At 45.3% G+C, this 17,794-nt stretch overlaps 1 protein-coding gene across 4 annotated transcripts in view; it reads right to left on the minus strand.

Moving 5' to 3' along the window:
• HTR4 (5-hydroxytryptamine receptor 4) overlaps positions 1 to 17,794 on the minus strand; it is a 135,342-nt gene that overhangs the window by 21,827 nt on the left and 95,721 nt on the right. The window contains exon 7 of one of the 4 annotated variants that reach the window (XM_038186469.2): positions 9,581 to 9,963. The exons of the other annotated variants lie outside the window; for them this stretch is intronic. Coding sequence (XP_038042397.1) covers positions 9,927 to 9,963 — 37 coding nt within the window. The 3' untranslated portion in view covers positions 9,581 to 9,926. Of the gene's footprint in view, positions 1 to 9,580; positions 9,964 to 17,794 lie in introns of those variants that run through there. 4 annotated transcript variants of the gene reach the window in all.

Below are 17,794 nucleotides of genomic sequence, written 5' to 3' on the forward strand. Positions count from 1 at the left end.
TAAAGATAAAAAAACTCAAGCTTCTTTTTGCTTTATTTAGTTTGGCTGAGAACAGCTAAGCATCTTGCTTTCTTTTTATGGGAGTGATTCCATGGGATTTCTCTCCTGAAGTGAGAACTGATGACACTGATCAATTGAACTCTCTTCATTCTGAATAGGCCAAGAAACGTTAATTTCTTCCAGCCCTTTCATACAGCTGGCATGCCTGGGGTGTAATAATTCTGTCACACAGATAAACTGTGCTACTATCAGAGGAAAAGATCAGAGAAATTAAGGAAAAGCTAATCTAGCTGCTGTCCCAGGGAGGGCTTGTAAAGGAAATTTTGTATGTGTTTTGGCAGCACTTTATCTGTGCTTCAAGTCTCCAGCTGCCAAAGTCTTAACTTCTAGCTGGTTTATAGGTATGTATGTGTTTGGCCAAAAAATGGGTGTGTTCTGGGGCTATATGCAACCTCCTAATTAAATAAACTTGGCTGGTGAGGCTGCTGTAGCAGTGCCACTGAACAGCGTGTTCCCGGTACGTGCCTTCATGAATTGAGTGGGTCACAGCTGCTTTGTCTAGCCAGTTTTGAACTGCTCAGTTTCATCTTCTCCAGCTGTAAATCATGTTGATTAATTAATCTTCATTAAGTGTTGCGGGCATCTCTCAAGCTCAGTCATCTCTTTATTTAATTAGTGTAGCATACCATATAATGTTCTCTGTTTGATGGGATGTTTTACACAATAGTTTAATCCAGCAACTGAAAAATTAATTAGGTCTTAGAATATGTCTCTAAATGGGTGGCTAAGTAAACTGCATGTTTATTACAAATGCCTGGACTCGCCAGTTGTCTCATCATAATCTATTGCTGGTATACACACAGAATCAGAAACACAGTGCCTGGTTCTGTGGCTCTCAGATCTCTGTAGGTTCTTCTGAAGTAGAATTCAGGTTAATATTAAACAGAGATAATCTGGCTTTCATCAGCCAAAAGGTTTGGCCAGCATCCAGATGGGTTTACAGATTCGCTCTTGCTCCATAAACATTTCTTGCAAGCTGCTTCCACCTGCACTTCTGTCCCCATGGGGTTATATCCTAACCACCTCCCAGCACAGACAGACTGCCAGGAAACCTGTTACAGAGTGAGCCCTCGTGTGAGCACACAGCCTGCGCAGCGCCAGACCCTGGGCTTTGGGATGGCCTCACTGCAAACAGGACATTTCCTTCCCACCTCCTGCTTGGCAGGGCCATGCTGGTGCCTTCTCTCAGCAAAGCCCAAAGCTGATTGCTTCTCCCTCTTCCTTGCCGAGTCAGCAAAAAATGAACACTGTGGGGTTTTCGTTTGTGCCTCCTTGTTGTTGTGCCTCTGTCCCTTTGCTGCACTGGCTGTTATTGCTGCAGCCATACAAATGGAAGAGAGCCCAGTGGGAACTGCACTGGCCACCAGGGTGGGTGTACGACTCCTGACAGCTGATTAAGATGAACACTTTCTCTCCACCTGTACAGACATACCACACACACAGGCAAACACGTTTTAAGGGAAAAGCACAGCACTTCCTAAAGAAAAACACACAGAGCCTGACTGATTTCCATGAACTTTCTGCTGCTCCTTGAACTGAGCAGGGAGGTTTAGATGCAAAAGCGATCTCTCCACGTGCAGGACACTTGAGTTTTGCTGGTTGGGAGCCAGGTGGGAACACGATGATCCTTGGAGACTCAAAAACAGGCACTGAGGAGGGAATTACTCTAAAGCAGCATGCAGCTTTCATTCATACTTCAGGAACTGACTTCATCCAAATGGGGAGAAAATCCAGCTGGCCCCAAGCCCTCACAAGCATAAATGCTGGTTTTCCGGTACATATGGCAGTACCATTCAAAGAGCTATGACAATGATACTGTTTATAGCTCTGAAAATGGCGCTGCCATCTGCACCATGGTGCGGTGGCTGCGATCCCAGGAAGTGGCTCAGCAGCAGGACCAGTCCCGGGCCCCGCTCTTCTACATGCTCAGGTGTCCTGCTAAGGCACAGTGCAACCCCCGGGGCAGAAGTTGGGATAAATGAGAGCCAAGGTGCAATTTGGGTTGAGAAATCCCTGACATCTTAAAGAAAATCACCCTGGATGTTCCTGTGGTGGCTGTCTGGAGGGAAGAACAAGGAGGAGCTATTTGTAAGAGGCCTTTCTCTTTCCCGATTCCACGCGAGAATTGACATATTTTCTTCCCTTCAGTTTTGATTAAAGTCAGGATGCAGCAGTGGAGATGTACCACACTCCTTTCATGGATTAGTGTGGTTAGGGAATGCATGAGCGCGGTCCCGTGCCGCTTGCAGGGCACGATGCATGTGCTGCACCTACTGAGCAAATTACCAGACAGGCACTTTTCAATTAAGCCCAGCGTGCTGCTCGCAGTGAAGTGGTGATAATTATTTTTACCCTTTCCAGCTGGAAGCCAGCTCTTGGCTGGATATTTCCAGTTGCTCCTTGAGAGCAGTCTTAAAAATTGAAAGATCTGAGCTTTGGAAAATCATACGGGCCCTCATTTGTGCTGCTGAGACATCTTTCCAAAGCTGTTGTGAGCCTGCAACCATAACTGCCACCACAGATTATTGTCATTGCACTAATGCATTGTTAAAGTAGGAAAAAAAGACAAAAAGGAGCCATTCTTTCTCCTTGGCAGTGGCATCCTACCTGCAGTCTCTGAGGGGGCTGGGGAAAAAGGTTGGGATAAAAGTTGAAAATACTTTTTTTTTGAAGGGTTTGGATCAAATGTGTTCCCACAACAGGCACAGATGGCTTTCTTCTTAGTGCATTTAAGCCTCAGAAAAGCCCGGCAGTATCACAGATCATGTTTCTACAGTCTCACTGAATGCCTCGTCAATAATAAGTGTGACAAAATCAAGCAGGGCACATAAACAAGGACAAGAAGAGAAACAGAAGACCAACAAGCAGGTTTATCATCCCAGCTCTGTCTCTAGCCCACATTAAATTGGCCCAGAGCAGATATAACCTGCAGGTGTGACAACGGCTTGGCCCAAGGACAGCTGATGTGCCATGGCCAAGAGAAGGCACAGAGAGGAGCCCCTGGTGGGGACGTTTGCCACAAACCCTTTTTGCCTTCGGCTTAACAGGTCGGGGTGGCACCACTAACTCTGATTTCCAGCGCAAGGTTAATGCAAAGGCTGGAATGGCATTTAGGGAGTCCATTTGTCTTGCAGAAGCATAAACAACTTCATTTTCTATTCACAGTATATCATAACAAGGGAGGGTCAGGCTGGGTGTTAGGTAAAGGTTCTGCACCCAGGAGGTGGTCGGGCACTGGGACAGTCTCCCCAAGGCAGTGGTCATGGCACCGAGCCTGCTGGAGTTCAAGTGTTTGGACAACACTCTCAGACATATGGTCTGATTTTTGGGTGGTCTTGTGTGGAGCCAGGAGTTGGATTCAATGACCCTTGTGGGTCCCTTCCGACTCAGGATTTTCTATGATTCTATGATAAAGAGCTGTAAGGACAACGCTATCTCAGAGAAAACATCTGTATAGGATTGAGCATGGATTGTGTAAGTGACAATTTGATTTTAAAGACTTGGCAATACTGTTAACTTACTTGGCAAATATATATAAGCAAGGTGCTGTATTTTATGGAATTATTGTTCAGAAGCACAACACATCCTCCTTTTTTGACTACTAAATTTTCTGAGGCCATGGCTCTCCTTTCATCAGTATTTCAGGAAATGTATGCTGTTGAAACTTCATGAAGAATTGTTTAACTGGGATGTAAAACTACATTTCTGTTGCTCTGGCTCTGGAGGCAATAAAAACACTGCAGGGCTGGTTCATTCTGCCAGGATGCTCTAGCTCTCTGCCCCCGGAGCACTGTCAGCCCTGAAGGCAGGCTGGGAGAGTTTCAGTAGGAAAAGCCATTTTGCTGAGGCTGAACTGGTTTTAGAAGAGCCATGTCCCATATCAAACTTTTCTGTTCCTCTCCCTGAGAATGCTATATTATCAGGATTCCTCATTCCAACTTTTTCAAAACAAAAGTTATGAATCTTGTTTTAAAGTGATTTTCCATTTCCAAATAAATGATAACAGAATACATTTCAACTCAAAACAGAAGATTTCAAAATGACAGAAAAAACAACAAAACAGAATGTTTTGTATGTGCCTGATCCCTATGAGGATCAGACAGACAGCACATCACTTAATTCTGCAAAGGAACCATGACATAATCCTTAGCCATGATGCTATCTGTTCTTCAGTGCCTGTGAATTTTCTGCTTAACAAACCTCTGATTATTTTTCACCAGTAATACCGAGGCAAAGTCACCCGCCTCCTCAACAAAAGAAATGAACCAATGCACATTAAAAGGGAAGGCGGCCCCAAGCCAAAGCACCATTAACAATCTCCATTCTCACAGCCTGACAGGGTTCCTCAGTTCACCACAACTCCATGTTTTGGAACATCTAAATTCACTTCCGAATGAATCATTTGGTTCAGAGACTGCTTTGGCAGCCCGCATGTTTTTCTTTGCAGACTCTAATCAAAGTAGAGGGGACTTCAGGGGCTGTGATGAGTAGGGCTGGCTTTAGCAGTGTCAGAGTGTGCAATACAGCTCTGTGCATCCCACAGCAGGGGCAGCAGGAGTCCACACTGTGAAGGAGCCTGCCAAGCTGTGGTGTCAGGTCCTTGGCTGCTGCTAGTCGGGTAGAGCAGTGCACGAGGCAGTGGGCTGTGCTGGTTTACACACGTCTGCTGGGTTGTGCCAGCAGTGTTTTGCTCGTTTTGTCCTGGCTCCTTCTTCCTTTCCAAAACTGAGCATCTTTCTCTATTGTTCTGTCTTCTAGGGAGGTATTTTTGACTTTGACCAGTAAAGTGTCAAAGCCCACCAGGCCAGGTTGGTAATGTTTTGTAACTACTTAGAGTAGATACCATTGATTTCCATAGAACGGAAAATCAGGATTTTCCTCTGTGACAAATAGAACAAGGGAGAGTCAAAATTAACTGGGCTTCTAATTATCTCATTACTGACGAGAAGGCAGGAAATCTGGGTGTACCACTTGCTGGATTTCCCAAAGCAATGCCAAGTAATTCCTCAGAGCAAGTTGTTATCTTGTGCCCTCTGTGGCTCTGAGGAGGAAGGAAGCTGATGGCTGAAATTTGCTTTGCAAACTGCCAGGCTGGAAATGAGGTAAAACACACCATGTTTTGGGGCAGAGGACGCCTAGCATAAGGGAACGTTTGCATGATGTGGCTAGAAGGAGCAAGTTCTGCAGTGGCAAGATCTGCACCCAGTTCTGTTCTTGCACAGAGCACAGCAAAGCTATTCCTTTTTGGTACCAATATGAGAAAGCAGACAACATGGTGACAGCTGTGCTGTCTTAGCACTGGCAGCAGGATAGCATGAATTAATAACGCAGCTTCCTGGTGTCACAAAGGACCTCCAAAGGCCCTTACCCAGCCCGGGAATTCCCTGTCTATCAGGGAATCACGAGCAGCAGGGTTAGCTTTTATGGCTTTCCTGGATCCTCTGGCTCTCCTTTGGCAGTGTTTCATTGGGACCATGTGTCCATCACCGATATCTGTGTCTTGGCCATCCTTGCCTACTCTGCTGTCCTCAAAGAAGTTGTTGCTGTAGGCATTCAACACAACTCAGAGGATGCCTCAGACTGCTGAATATTTTTAATGAGGTCCTCTGGACCCCAGTATGCTCCTCCTTAGCAGCTTCAGTCCAGTGGCCACAAACAACTTGTGCTTGAGTATGGCCAGATTTAAGACTCAGTTCAGGAAAAGAAGATGATCAATACTTTACCCAGTTCTCATCTGCCTTTTCTAACTCTGAGGTTTCCCTTTATCCCCAGGAATGTCCTGCTCCTGTGGATAAAGAAGAACTGCAGGGAGATGGAGGATCTGTGGTTACACAGGCCATTTTTCCAGCAATGTGATAAAAACATAGACATTAAATAAGACATTAATTAAACATAAGGATCCCTCTAGAAAAAAAAAAATATCTTTGAAGGCTATTTTTTCTGTTACTGCTTTTGCAACCTTAGATTGACACCTTTTCGTACAGATACACTGGCAACAGGGACCTATGGCAGTAGTGGGGAGGCATTATTTTCAAGTGTTAATAGGTCACAGGGTTTGGCAGCCCCTCAGTTAGCTTGGATTGTTTCATACAGAGTTAATTATTTCATGGCAAAGCAGAGAGAGAAGCGGGAAAAACTGGAGATTGTAGATTACCTTTAGCATTCGCTTACTCTCTTCAGTGAGCTTTCTGGAAGAACTGTGACCAAGATGGAGCATAATTAAGCGATGGACATACTGAGTGGTGTAGGGATGAGGGTATGTGGCCACACAATAGGAAATGACAGTGGGGATATTGCCAGAGGGAGGAAAGCAGACACAAAAATTTACATGAGTACATTTCACAAACCACATTTCACAATCCCCTGTGGTGGGAAGCCAGCTGAAACCATGTGTATGGTCTGAGGGAAGGGGACACCTAGCAGCTGACAGAAGGTAAAACTGACTTAAGAAAGGCACTGGAATTATCTGAGTCTCTCATAATTCTGTGAGAACCTCTCATGGCTGCATCGAAGCTCTAGGAGCTACTAGAAGTCCTGTATGATTTATGCACAGGTCCAGCCAACGGTCACAGAGAGCTGTTTGGTTCCGAACAGCGTATGTGATATGAGTATGTTCCTGTGGCCAGGAACCCACCCTCAATGTCCTGCTGGTGAAAAACACCCACATCCAGCTGGGGGTTCTGCTTCTACCCCACAAATCCTAAGCTCTACATCAAGTGAGGCCTTAAAATGTGTTAAAATAAGTATTGAGCACACAGAGCTGCAGTTATAAAAGAAAGGACTTACAGAGCATGTTCATGGCTAGGCAGGACCTGGTCTGCTGCAGAACAGCAGGAGGAGCTTGGAGACAGAGGAACAGCCACTTTTAGTGCGGAAAGGAGGAGAGACAATGAGGTAGTAAGGGGAAAAGAGAGAAACACAAAGATAGTTAATAGGAGAACACTCACCAGCTAGCCTGATGTTTAACACCAAGAAATTATGTTTCAGCAGTGTCAAAACTAGGTTGGCAAACCTGTCCCGGAAACGGAGACCTGCTTCTGTGTTAGTGGTGGTAGCTGTGCTAGAACTGCATCAGGCGTTACGTGGGTTCTTCATAAATCTTTTGGGGAATCCTTCAGCACTTCCTCCCCTTCAAGAGTATCTTTCTGCTGTCTCATTGATATGCTTTTAGGCAGGAGTGCTCTGCTGAGCTAATTTTCCGAAAGCTCTCCAGTATTGCTCTGGGGAGGGGGTCTGCTGGCTACACACTGTCTTCTGCCTGCTCACTTCATAAACAGCACCACCCATTTGCTCTGATAGCCTTTTACAGAAGCCACTTCCATCTCCTAATCAAAAGTCTAGAGGGTAGTATTTGGGTCCCTTAATTTCTATCCACGATAATGAATGTTTGCTGCTAAGAATTGAGATTTACAGATTCCTGGCAGGCGATCCTTGAGCCTGTTGACAGCTTTAGTATGTTGGAAATGTCAGTCTCTGTTTTAAATACAGATGGGGGAGTAGTTGTTGAGCTGCTTCATTTTATCAGACTGCAGTGCAGGAATACCACGGCTACTATTTAATTTTTAGTGAAGTTGTAACTACACCTGGCCATTAGCCAACAGCCAGTACTAACTTTAAAAATATACTGCTCTTGGCTGTGAATGAGGTACTCCTGGTCTCCCACCAACCCTCTGAAGTAACAGAGAATTACCAGGGCCTCTTTGTGCACAAAGCAGCTATACTTCCCATTCACAGACCTGCATTTTTCTCAGGACTAGCTGACAAAAGCCTGATAAAGTGCAAATGAAGAACAGTTTCCTATATAAACAGCAGCAGCTCTGATATGGAGAAGTTAAGAGCTCCTTAGGCTTTTACATAAGAGCGGATTTCCTTGGATTTGCCTTTTTTGTTTACAGGCAAACCTTGGTCACTGATGCAGATTTCGATGCATATGTTCATCAAGGCAGCTTGCCTTTTTGCACTGATTTCTCAGGGTAAGAGGGGATATACCAGCCTAGGTGCCCAGCTGGGGTGCTGGGAGACCTGCCCCAGGTACCTGCAGGCTTGTGGCTACCTCAGGCCTCTGTAGAAGAGACATGTTTCTGACACCCAAACACTTGAATTTTGCTTGACCTGCCTGTTTTTCATTTCCACTGAGTTGGCTCAAGAGTGTAAGTAGCATTGGTGGCAGCAGAAATAAAATTAATAGCTGAAAATTATTCTGCTTGGACACTACAGCTTTGTTAAGGCTAACTTTACCAGAAGGAATGTATCTCAGCCTGTGTATCATAAGGTATCACAAAAAAAGGCAACAGTAGAGAACTTGCATTGGTGAAGAAATCAAATTTCAAGCATCTAAAAAGTCTTTTGAATTAGACACCATTCTGTCGTCACAAGAGTATAATTTTGTTTGTCCCTTAATATGTCTGACTTTTCTGAATGGTGTCCTAGAGACCAAGTGTCCAACCAGCCCACCATTGCTTCCTGATGTATGCTTTTTTTTGTTTCTTTGTTTTTTACTTAAGAGCATGTATGGATTTTGCAGACTGCTTAGGATCAGATTGCCTCTGAAGCACCCAGGTCTGTATTGGAAGCCAGTGAGAGATGCACTGCTGTGACACAAATCCTCTGCTTTTAGCCTGGGACTCTGAAATACTTGCTGGTGACTCTCTGAAATACTTGCTGGTAAACTCTGTGCCTGCTGACTTCAAACAGGACACTCACACTGGGCAGGACAGCTCCAGAAGAGCACAGCAGCATGTATAGCACAGCCGGTAATGAACCTGATACTTAGAAGCCCAAGGTAAGCTGTCACAAATTTACAGCTAAATCTTCAGTGCATGAGAACCCGTGCATGGGGGAAAGAGAAGATTAGTTTAGCCTACATCTTTAAATGATTTTTATGGTCTTGTTTTAAAATTGATTTAAATTGGAAGTTAACAAATTCCTTCAAAGACAAAGAAATTGTGAGTAACTGAAGTGCACCATTTCCTTAAGTTCTTAGATGTGTTAACGGGTTCTTCCCTTGCATACCAAATTCTTTATTCTCCCAGGATCACTCCAGGAGTGGGGTTGTGCAGTATCAGGGAGCTCCTGGGATGCTGTGGCACCACCAAGGGTCATGTTGTGGCCAGGGAGGTGGTGGTGGTCCTGCTGAATGAATGCTCTTGTTTTCTGTGCTGACAGCACCGTGCCAGGGCTGGGTGCTGTGTTTTCAGGGGTATGGAGCTGAGCTCTTTGAAGATCTTTTGGTAACAGCTCTCGAAGTGCCATTTGTGTTTGCTTTCGTGCCTATGAAGTAGCTGCTTTGTGCGCTTGTCTCAATGTTGAATCAAAGTATTGTAAAGTGCTTTCACTGCTAATAAATACTAACTACGGTGCTATAAAAACTTGTCAAAAAAGCACCATAGGGTATGAATCTCGCTGAATAAATTAATGTGCTTTTAATGCATGAATGTAAACTGTTACTGTTTCTGTGTGCTACCAGGCAGCTTACAGATCAATGGTAAAATTACTCATACATAACATTGATATAAGATACTTCCAGTTTCTTGATTTTTATTTTTTTTTTCTTTTCATCTTTGGTACAAATAATTGAGTCTGCCTGTTTGGCCGTGCTCCACTTCTGGTAGCAATGCTGCATCCTCTCATTCCTTCCAAAGTGACAAATCCATACAGTGTTTCTCTTGCTTCTTCCTTCAAAACAGTGCATTCCTGTGGCTTGCACTTGAGCAGCTGTTGCAATGCCCTTCCAGAGGTGGCTTCATTTCCATGTTGGAAAAACTGCTGCTGAGACTCAGACCTTTGGGAGAGCTCAAGGCTAAGGGAGTTTCTGTCCTTTGCTGACACCTTCAGAGAGGTGAGGCTTACAGAGCACTAGGATGCTTCTATGAGGATGTCACTTTATACGGTGTGACATCACACCTAGGCAAAGCACAAAAATGGAGAAAAAAAAATATGATGGGGTGTAAGAGGATGTGAACTACCTTCCCTCTACCCCCCTTCATACAAGTGGATGTGCATAAGATAAGCTAGGTTAATTCTAACAACATTCACATATTGGCATGAGATAATTTGGACAGTGGTCCAAGCATGACACCTGTTGAAGAAGTAACTCATCTCTCTGACCAGGTATTTACGTTACCTCTTCCTCAGAATGATCTTACTGGAAAAGATGCACTCCCCCACGGAGTGGCTGCTGCATCCTGCTGTGGATTTAGCAGGTACCACCAACACAGGGAACATCAGCAGAAACCTCTTAAGCTTCCAGAAGATGCCAGTTCTGTGAACCCAAACAAACCAGCCTGCCCTCAACCTTCTTTGGTGCTTTGGAGCCCTGCAGCAGTCTCCTGCCAGGCCCAGCTCTGGACTGCCACTGTCGTTTGGGGAAGCAGCAAGCTTTGCGTCTAGCCCAGCGTGCTGTAACACCTTCACACCTGGGTCTGTTGTGCTGCTCCTACACACTGCTGCCCTGGGAAGTAAGAGTTAAGGTTCATATAAGACAGCAGAAATTACTAAAGTTCCTCCTGGCTGCACAAAGCCCACAGCCAGTCTTACCACGTTCTGGTATCTCACAGTGCAGTTAATTATACTTGATATGGAGTGTGCTAATGACATTTTCTGTGCTTCGGTGACTTCTTGGGAAGTACATAGGCTATGATTTTGAAATAGTATTCATAGATTAAATTCAAATATGAAATCACAATTCAGGATAGTTAACTTGTTTTTTTTACTAATCACTTACGTATTAGATGCCAAGGACATGAATATCAAGAGCAAGACGAACATTTTGGTATTATTATTATTTGGTATTTTTTAACATTTTTTTTAGACAGAACTTAAACACATATTGCTGAAGTTATTAGGACTCATTAAATAGTTCTTTAACAGAGGGCAAGGAAACTGCTGTTTCTGGAAACTTGAAAATATTCTTGCGGACAGATCTGTTTCAGTCACATATTCCCCCAGCCATGAGGTACTGATCTTGTGTATGAAGGTGTAACTACTCTTCTGATTACAATTCCTGAAAAATACAAAGGCTGGTAGTGAAACTTGTCATTCGGATTCTAGGATTTCAGAAGGCTTGATGCTAGTGCTAAGAAAATATATCCAGGTTTATCCCTGCAATGTAAGAACAAGGCTTCAGATATTGAAGGGTTTGTACATTGCAAAGCAGAGGACTGCATTTTCTCACCAAGAAGAGAAAGGGCGATGTGTGGTTTCATGAGCTCTTTAGGCAAGAAAATGTCAGTTAATCAGGATCAAATGAAGACTTAAGTTCAAAGGGAGAATCACCATTCACAGCATACTTGCTAGAAAAATCCCATGCCGATGTGGTCATGGGCATTGAAGGCATCATAAACCAGGTATAAATTGCATTCAAATAAATGCAATCATAAAGCACTACAAAGCAACAAGATCTCAGATGAGTTGGAAAACCTCCTCTCAGATGTGGCTACCTGGATTTTAAAAACCTTACCTTCTGCAATGGATGGTAGTACTGCTGAGGTATCCTGTACTAGCCAAAGAACAGAGTAATGCAGAAATAAGGACTGGAAATCATCAGCTAATGCAGTAACAGACTTACTGAGCTGTATGTAATAGTTGATGTGTTTGCAAGATGCTGTGTACTCCTGAAGGCATACCTTAAAAAAAGTTACTGTCTTTACTGATGACAAAAGCAAAACAAAGCCACATCTGCATCACTTCAAGGGTCAGGTTGTCTGCAAGATGCAGATGCATACTGAGCAGCAGATGTTAGCCGCATCTATAATCACCACCATGCCAAATAAATAAAAACAAAAGCCTCAAAATGGGCATTTTACTGTTCTGAAATTTGCAGTTAAGTATGGGAAGATGCTCACAGCAGACTAAGAAGTGAATCACAGGTGGATGAGCACTGCAGATAGGCTCACAGCAGGTTAAACTGCTGCCTGTAGCTGAACCCGATGAAGTGTGGGGATCGGGCAGGCTGGCACTAGGAGCCACTCAGCAATCAGAAATGCACACAGCAGTTAAGGACAACCAAAATGACAAAATGGTAAAAGGCAATCAAATCACAGCAGGCATACAGGAAGTCCTTGGTACCTTCCTGGGGTTACCAAAGTGGTGGCCAAAATATTTTGCAAATAGCAGGGCTGTTCTCTCCCCATGGCACGCTGAAGGCCTTACAAGCAGCATTAACTACAGCAACAGAACAGCTTTTCCACAGCTCCAGTTTATGAAGACAGAGCAAATACACCACTTATTTAAGTGGTCTTTCTGCATTCACAGACCAGAGACCAGATCTTTATATTAACAACCTTCACAGCAAGCTCCCATGAGTCAAAGAACCTCACTAGCTCTATTTTCTTTACTTTTTCTTGAATGCTCTGCATAGGCACATGTTCTAGACTATTTTTCAACCATGTGGAAATCCACCTACGGCTGTCAGTACCACAGCCGGTAACAGACTTTCGCAGTGTGCTCTGAATAGGCAAACAGCTAACAGTGGCTCAGTACAGACCCTGCATATTCTCTGCTTCTCATCACTGCTGTATCCTGCACGATAATGTCTAGGTGACTTAAACTTGGGCAGGTGACCTGGGAGATCTATGCTTTGCTGGAGACTTTGTGCTATAAAGTACAATTTCCTTTCACTGGCACTGCCCTTCACCACAAGTTACAAACCAAGGATAATGGTGTGAAAAACTGACAAAGCCACCCAGGGCTCACTATCGTGTATGTTAAAACAAATCTCAAAAACAGGGTGTTAAGCAGCAGTGCCATAAAGAGAGGGCAATGTATGTTTTGCAAGTAATAAGTAGACATGTTAATCCATGCTTCAGGCAGCAGGTGCTGCTGGTGTGAGATGTTCCTCCCTCAAGTACTGGCCCCAGCACTGGAAGGACACAATGTAATGTCACACATAGTAACAAGTACCACAAAGATTTTATCAACTGTTTGTCTTAAAGGTAATGTTACTATCTGTCCATTATAAGCCTTTTTAAAAAACAAATAATTAAAAACAAAACAAAAAAATATATTTTCTTTAAAAATCTTGTAGGATCTATATGAAAAAGAGGCAGATTGGATTTTTATTAGGTAATGGAGATGAATGCCACAAGAAGATGGCTGGACATGGTACAGGGTCTGAGGAAGAAGCATGCAATGAGATGCATTGAGAATCATAGAATCATTTGGGTTGGAAAAGAGCCTTAAGAAATACATGAAGGGTGAAGTCTGAAGTAGGAGAGCTGTTACCCGAAGATGCCTGAGAAACGGTGGACCTGTGTTTGCTGGGAGAAGCTGGGAGTGGCAGGGGGCTGGCCAGCCTTGTGCACTTCCTTGATGTAAGGAGGGTGGGGGTCTCACATATCGCTGCATGTTGACTGCAGGGGTCTTGTAGTCAATTTTTACCCTTGCAGTTCATTTCATTTCTTTACCCCTGCATACGTGTGGCTTACAACACTCTCTGCGTCTATAAGGTCCCTGCCCTGTAGTTCCCAGCCACTGTGACTAGGTTTTTCTTTTGCTAGCAGGGAAAGCCTGAGAGATACATTGTGAACTATTCCCCATGTATCTCCTTACAGTGTTCAGTTACATGAACAGCCTTTCAGAAAGCCCCACTGTGGGTCAGGAAGCACTTGGAAAGCTTTTTGTACAGCAGTCAAGAAAGCAAGAGGATTATTTAAACATGAAAAAGAATAAAAGAAGTTAACCTAAGATTAAAACACACTTAAACAATTAGCCCTGCATTTTAGAGGTCTGCTGCCACAATGAATAATAGAATTTAACAATAATTGCTTAGATATATATAGAATTTCTAATCCTAAGGCATGCATTGCTCTTTGCATTGTCTAAAAACACTTTGATAAAATTTTTAAGGCTCTGGAGAGGCAGGAAGAAGCTGCTCAGCAGCAGTCAGTGTGGCTGTGCAAAGGCCTTGGTTGGGAGCTACAGTGTTGAAACACGAGTGAAGTAGGTGCATAGTAACTTGCTATCTAAAGCAGAATTTATTCAGATTCCCAAATTAGTTTCAAATCCTCCTTGAGCTCCAATTTGGGTCAAGGGAACCCTACTCCCAATGCAAGAGGCAACAGATCCTCATTACACTGGCAGGAGAAAGCCTGGCACAGCAGTGTGCCATCACACCTATCCTGGTGCTTGCTGTTCAGACTGCTAGGAAAGTCACATTCCCAACACAGGACATGTTGCTGTTGAGCGCAGCTAAATGCCATTACATGAGAGTAAATGAGTTTTGCAGCAGCAGCTTTCTGCTTTAGGTGTGTGTATAAACCTGAATAAATACCTAGCATCATATTGCTGATTCAGGAAGCAGGGCTGGGATTAAATTAGACAGCCCAATAATGGTGCTCGGTATTGGTAAGGGCTCAAGTGAAATCAGATTAGAGCTTTTCCCAACAGATCTTGTCCTGCTTTTTCATCAAGACCTCCAAACCAATTAAAGATATTATCGAAATAACTTCATGCAGAACAGGAGCTGCCTGCTTTTACTGTCAGGAGACCCAGGAGGATGGATGACACAAATGTGGGGAAATCCAGCCCATCTTTACAGAGTGAGTCCCACCAGACCGATAACTTCCCTATTCCTGCCATGCCCTCCCTCGCTGTTTCCTTGCCCTGTCTTTGGCAGGAGAGAGGGAAGGAAACCTCAGGAAAGCCGCTGGGAGGACTGGAGGACATGCCCAGGCTCTGGGTGAGAGAGGTGGCTCTGAAGCCCTGGGGACAGCCCTGGGGACAGTTCTGCCCCTGCTCTCCAGGGTCCCTGTGGAAATCACATGCCTGCTCCAGGCCAGCGACTGCAAAATGCCGTGGATGAGTTGCTTGTTATGCAAGCTGGCTGAGCAAAGGAGAGCAAAATAAGAAACAGCCATGCGTGTCAAAGACCAGAGAGATTTGATTGGAAAAGATGACAATTAATGTAAGTCACTTAAAGTTTCCATTTGAATCAGAGAAACGGTGAAGTGCAACCCAACAATAATTGCCCAGAGAAGAGATGTTGACCTGCAGCAGGCTCTATCCCTGTGGCTTCTTCTCCTCGTTTATTTCCCGTACTGGCACCCTTCCTTCCAGCACCACCCTCCATCAGCGCTGGAGAGGCTGCCTGCAACTGGATCATTGCAAACTTCTGTAAACCAGAGTGCTTTCCATTTTTCTTAAGCAATAAGCAGATGAACTGATATTCTGCCGAGCCAGGGGCTGGCTTCAACCCATCCTCCCCCAGCAGCCCATGGAGAGCCAAGTCCCCATGGCTTCCCACAGAAAGGGCTCTCCTGAGGCTCCGTGTTACATATGGGTCATACAACACCCATTAGGTGCTGAGCCAGGAGGTGGCCATGCCCCAGGGAGGAACAAACCAGGGCTACAAATTACAGAAGTAAATCTCAGAGCAGAAAGAAAGCCTTAACAGGGATTCTGCCTCACCAGGATACAGCAATTGCCTTCATTACCCAAAGCACAAACCAGGCAATTAAAAATAGACAAAACTGAGTTGATATTTCAGTCACTTCCAAGCTCAAGGTGCCCTTCAATGCCTCGGCTTCCCTATCAGAAACAAATGGATGCAGAACAGAACTTCTGACCTTGAGTCTTGTATTAGGCCAAATAACAAAAGGGGTTTTATCGTAGCTCTGATCTCTTTTTTTCCAGACATATTGAAAGATATGTCTGGAAAGATATTTCAGTTTTACCTTAGTAAAACTGAAAGAAAGCATGGTACTTAAAAAAACTAATCCCATCTTTCATCTGTAGGAAATAAGATAAATATCTTGATTTCACTCAGTACAATTACAAGAAGCTTTTCTCTTATCAAAACTCAGTCTCCTCTGGAGAGGTATTCTTTGAGCTGCGTACTGGACTTCAGCACAGTTGTTATGTACTTAAGGGCAAGAAAAGTGTGTTTTGGGTGAAAAAATGCTTGTTTTGCCCTCCTCCAACACAGGGCACCAACTTATCTGAGGGCCAGTAATCTCAGTAGGATCTGCTTTATACTGGTACAGGTGGTGAGTTTCATGGGCTTGGCTGTGCTGCTGTGCAGTCAGGGAGGACCAGAGGCACAGTGATGGGCTTGCACGCTGCCCATGGAGGCAAACATGATGCTGGCAGCGCTTCATCGCCACGGGAGCTGGTGAGCAGGGAGCCAAGGCCGCCCCACCTCTTCCCCTATCTTTTCATTCTTTTGAAGAAGAATTTTGAAGTGTCAAAAAGAAATATCTAAGAGCTTTTCTGCTTTTAAATTTAGCACAGATCCATACGAAAGAAAAAAGCAAGGAAGGGGTGGGAGGAAGAACCTTACCCCAGACTTCTAAGATGACAGTTGAGAGAGAAGAAATTAGTGTCTCGACATCCATGCTACCCTGGGGACAACCCAACCTCAATACAAAGCCATTTACAAATAAAAAGAAAGGCTTTGACAGTAATAACTTTAGAAAACACCCACAAAACCAAAGCACATCCTCGCCCACACAAACTGGAGGTGTGCTGCACGCGGCGATGCTGGTGGCTGCCTGGCCTCAGTGATTGGGGACATGCTCCCCTAAACCCACGAGGGGCAAAGCAGGGATGCTGCTCCAGACACTGCACACTGTTGTTTCTGCCATAAGATCCCCTGACCATGCATCTGCCTTTGGTTAGCGGTGCAAATCACACTCTTTTTTCCAAACTGAGCTGAAGCCCCCTTCCTCTCTCAGCTCTCGGCTTTTGCGCTTCTTCTCCTGATGTTCGGGTGCAAGGGAAGTGGATGGTGTGGGTACTGCGACCCCAGAAGCGCTGCTCAGTGGGAGCCCAAACAGCAATGCAGAGCCCAAAGCCTGTGGGATGTGTCTGGGAAGGGGCCCAAACCTCTGCTGGCACCAGCTCCCATTTACGTACAGCTGCAGGTGGGTGCGTGTTCTTCACCCTCTGAAGCAATCAGAGGAACTCAGCCTGATCTGGGCTCTCCACCCTTTCTCCCCAGCTTTCCTGCTATCTCTTGCACTTCAGCGGCAAGAAGCAAGCTGCTGCGGGATTGCTCCCAAGTTCGAGTGTTCCTGGGCTTGGCAATGGGAACGTGGTGAGCGGGGAGTGCAGGTGATTGTAGTGGGTTTACGTGGCAAGGTTTTGGTAGCAGGGAGCCACGGGGGTGGTTTCTGTGAGAAAGATCTAGAAGCCGCCCCATGTTTGAGAAGGGCCCCATTGTTTTCCAGATCTGAGCCAATAAGCAATGTTGTTTTGCGCCTCTGTGAGAGCATATTTAAGACAGGGAAAAAAACGCTGTGCCACACAGCAGCCGGGAGAGTCAAGGGAGTGAGAAACAGCCTTGCAGGTGCCAAGGAGGGGGAGAGGTGCTCCAGGCGCCGGAGCAGAAGTCCCCTGCGGCCTGTGGTGAGGACCATGGTGAAGCAGGATGTCCCCCTGCAGCCCGTGGAGGAGACCACGGTGGAGCAGGTGGCCCTGCACCAATGGAGGCTGCCGCCTGTGGAAGACCCCTGCCGGAGCAGATTCCGGGCCAGACCTGTAGCCTGTGGAGAGGAGCCCACGCAGGAGCAGGTGACCTGGCAGGAGCTGCTGCCCATGGGGGAGCCAGGTTGGAGCAGTTTTCTCCTGAGGGATGGACCCCGTGGTACGGACCCGTATCTGGAGCAGTTCTGGAAGAGCTGCTGCCTGTGGGAAGCCCACGCCGGATCAGTTCGTCAAGGACTGCATCCCGTGGGTGGGACCCCACAGCACAGGGGACGAGAGTGACCGAGAAGGAGCGGCAGAGAAGAAGTGCTGT

This window comes from Anas platyrhynchos, chromosome 14, assembly GCF_047663525.1.
Source record: "Anas platyrhynchos isolate ZD024472 breed Pekin duck chromosome 14, IASCAAS_PekinDuck_T2T, whole genome shotgun sequence".
NCBI classification, from domain to species: domain Eukaryota; kingdom Metazoa; phylum Chordata; class Aves; order Anseriformes; family Anatidae; genus Anas; species Anas platyrhynchos.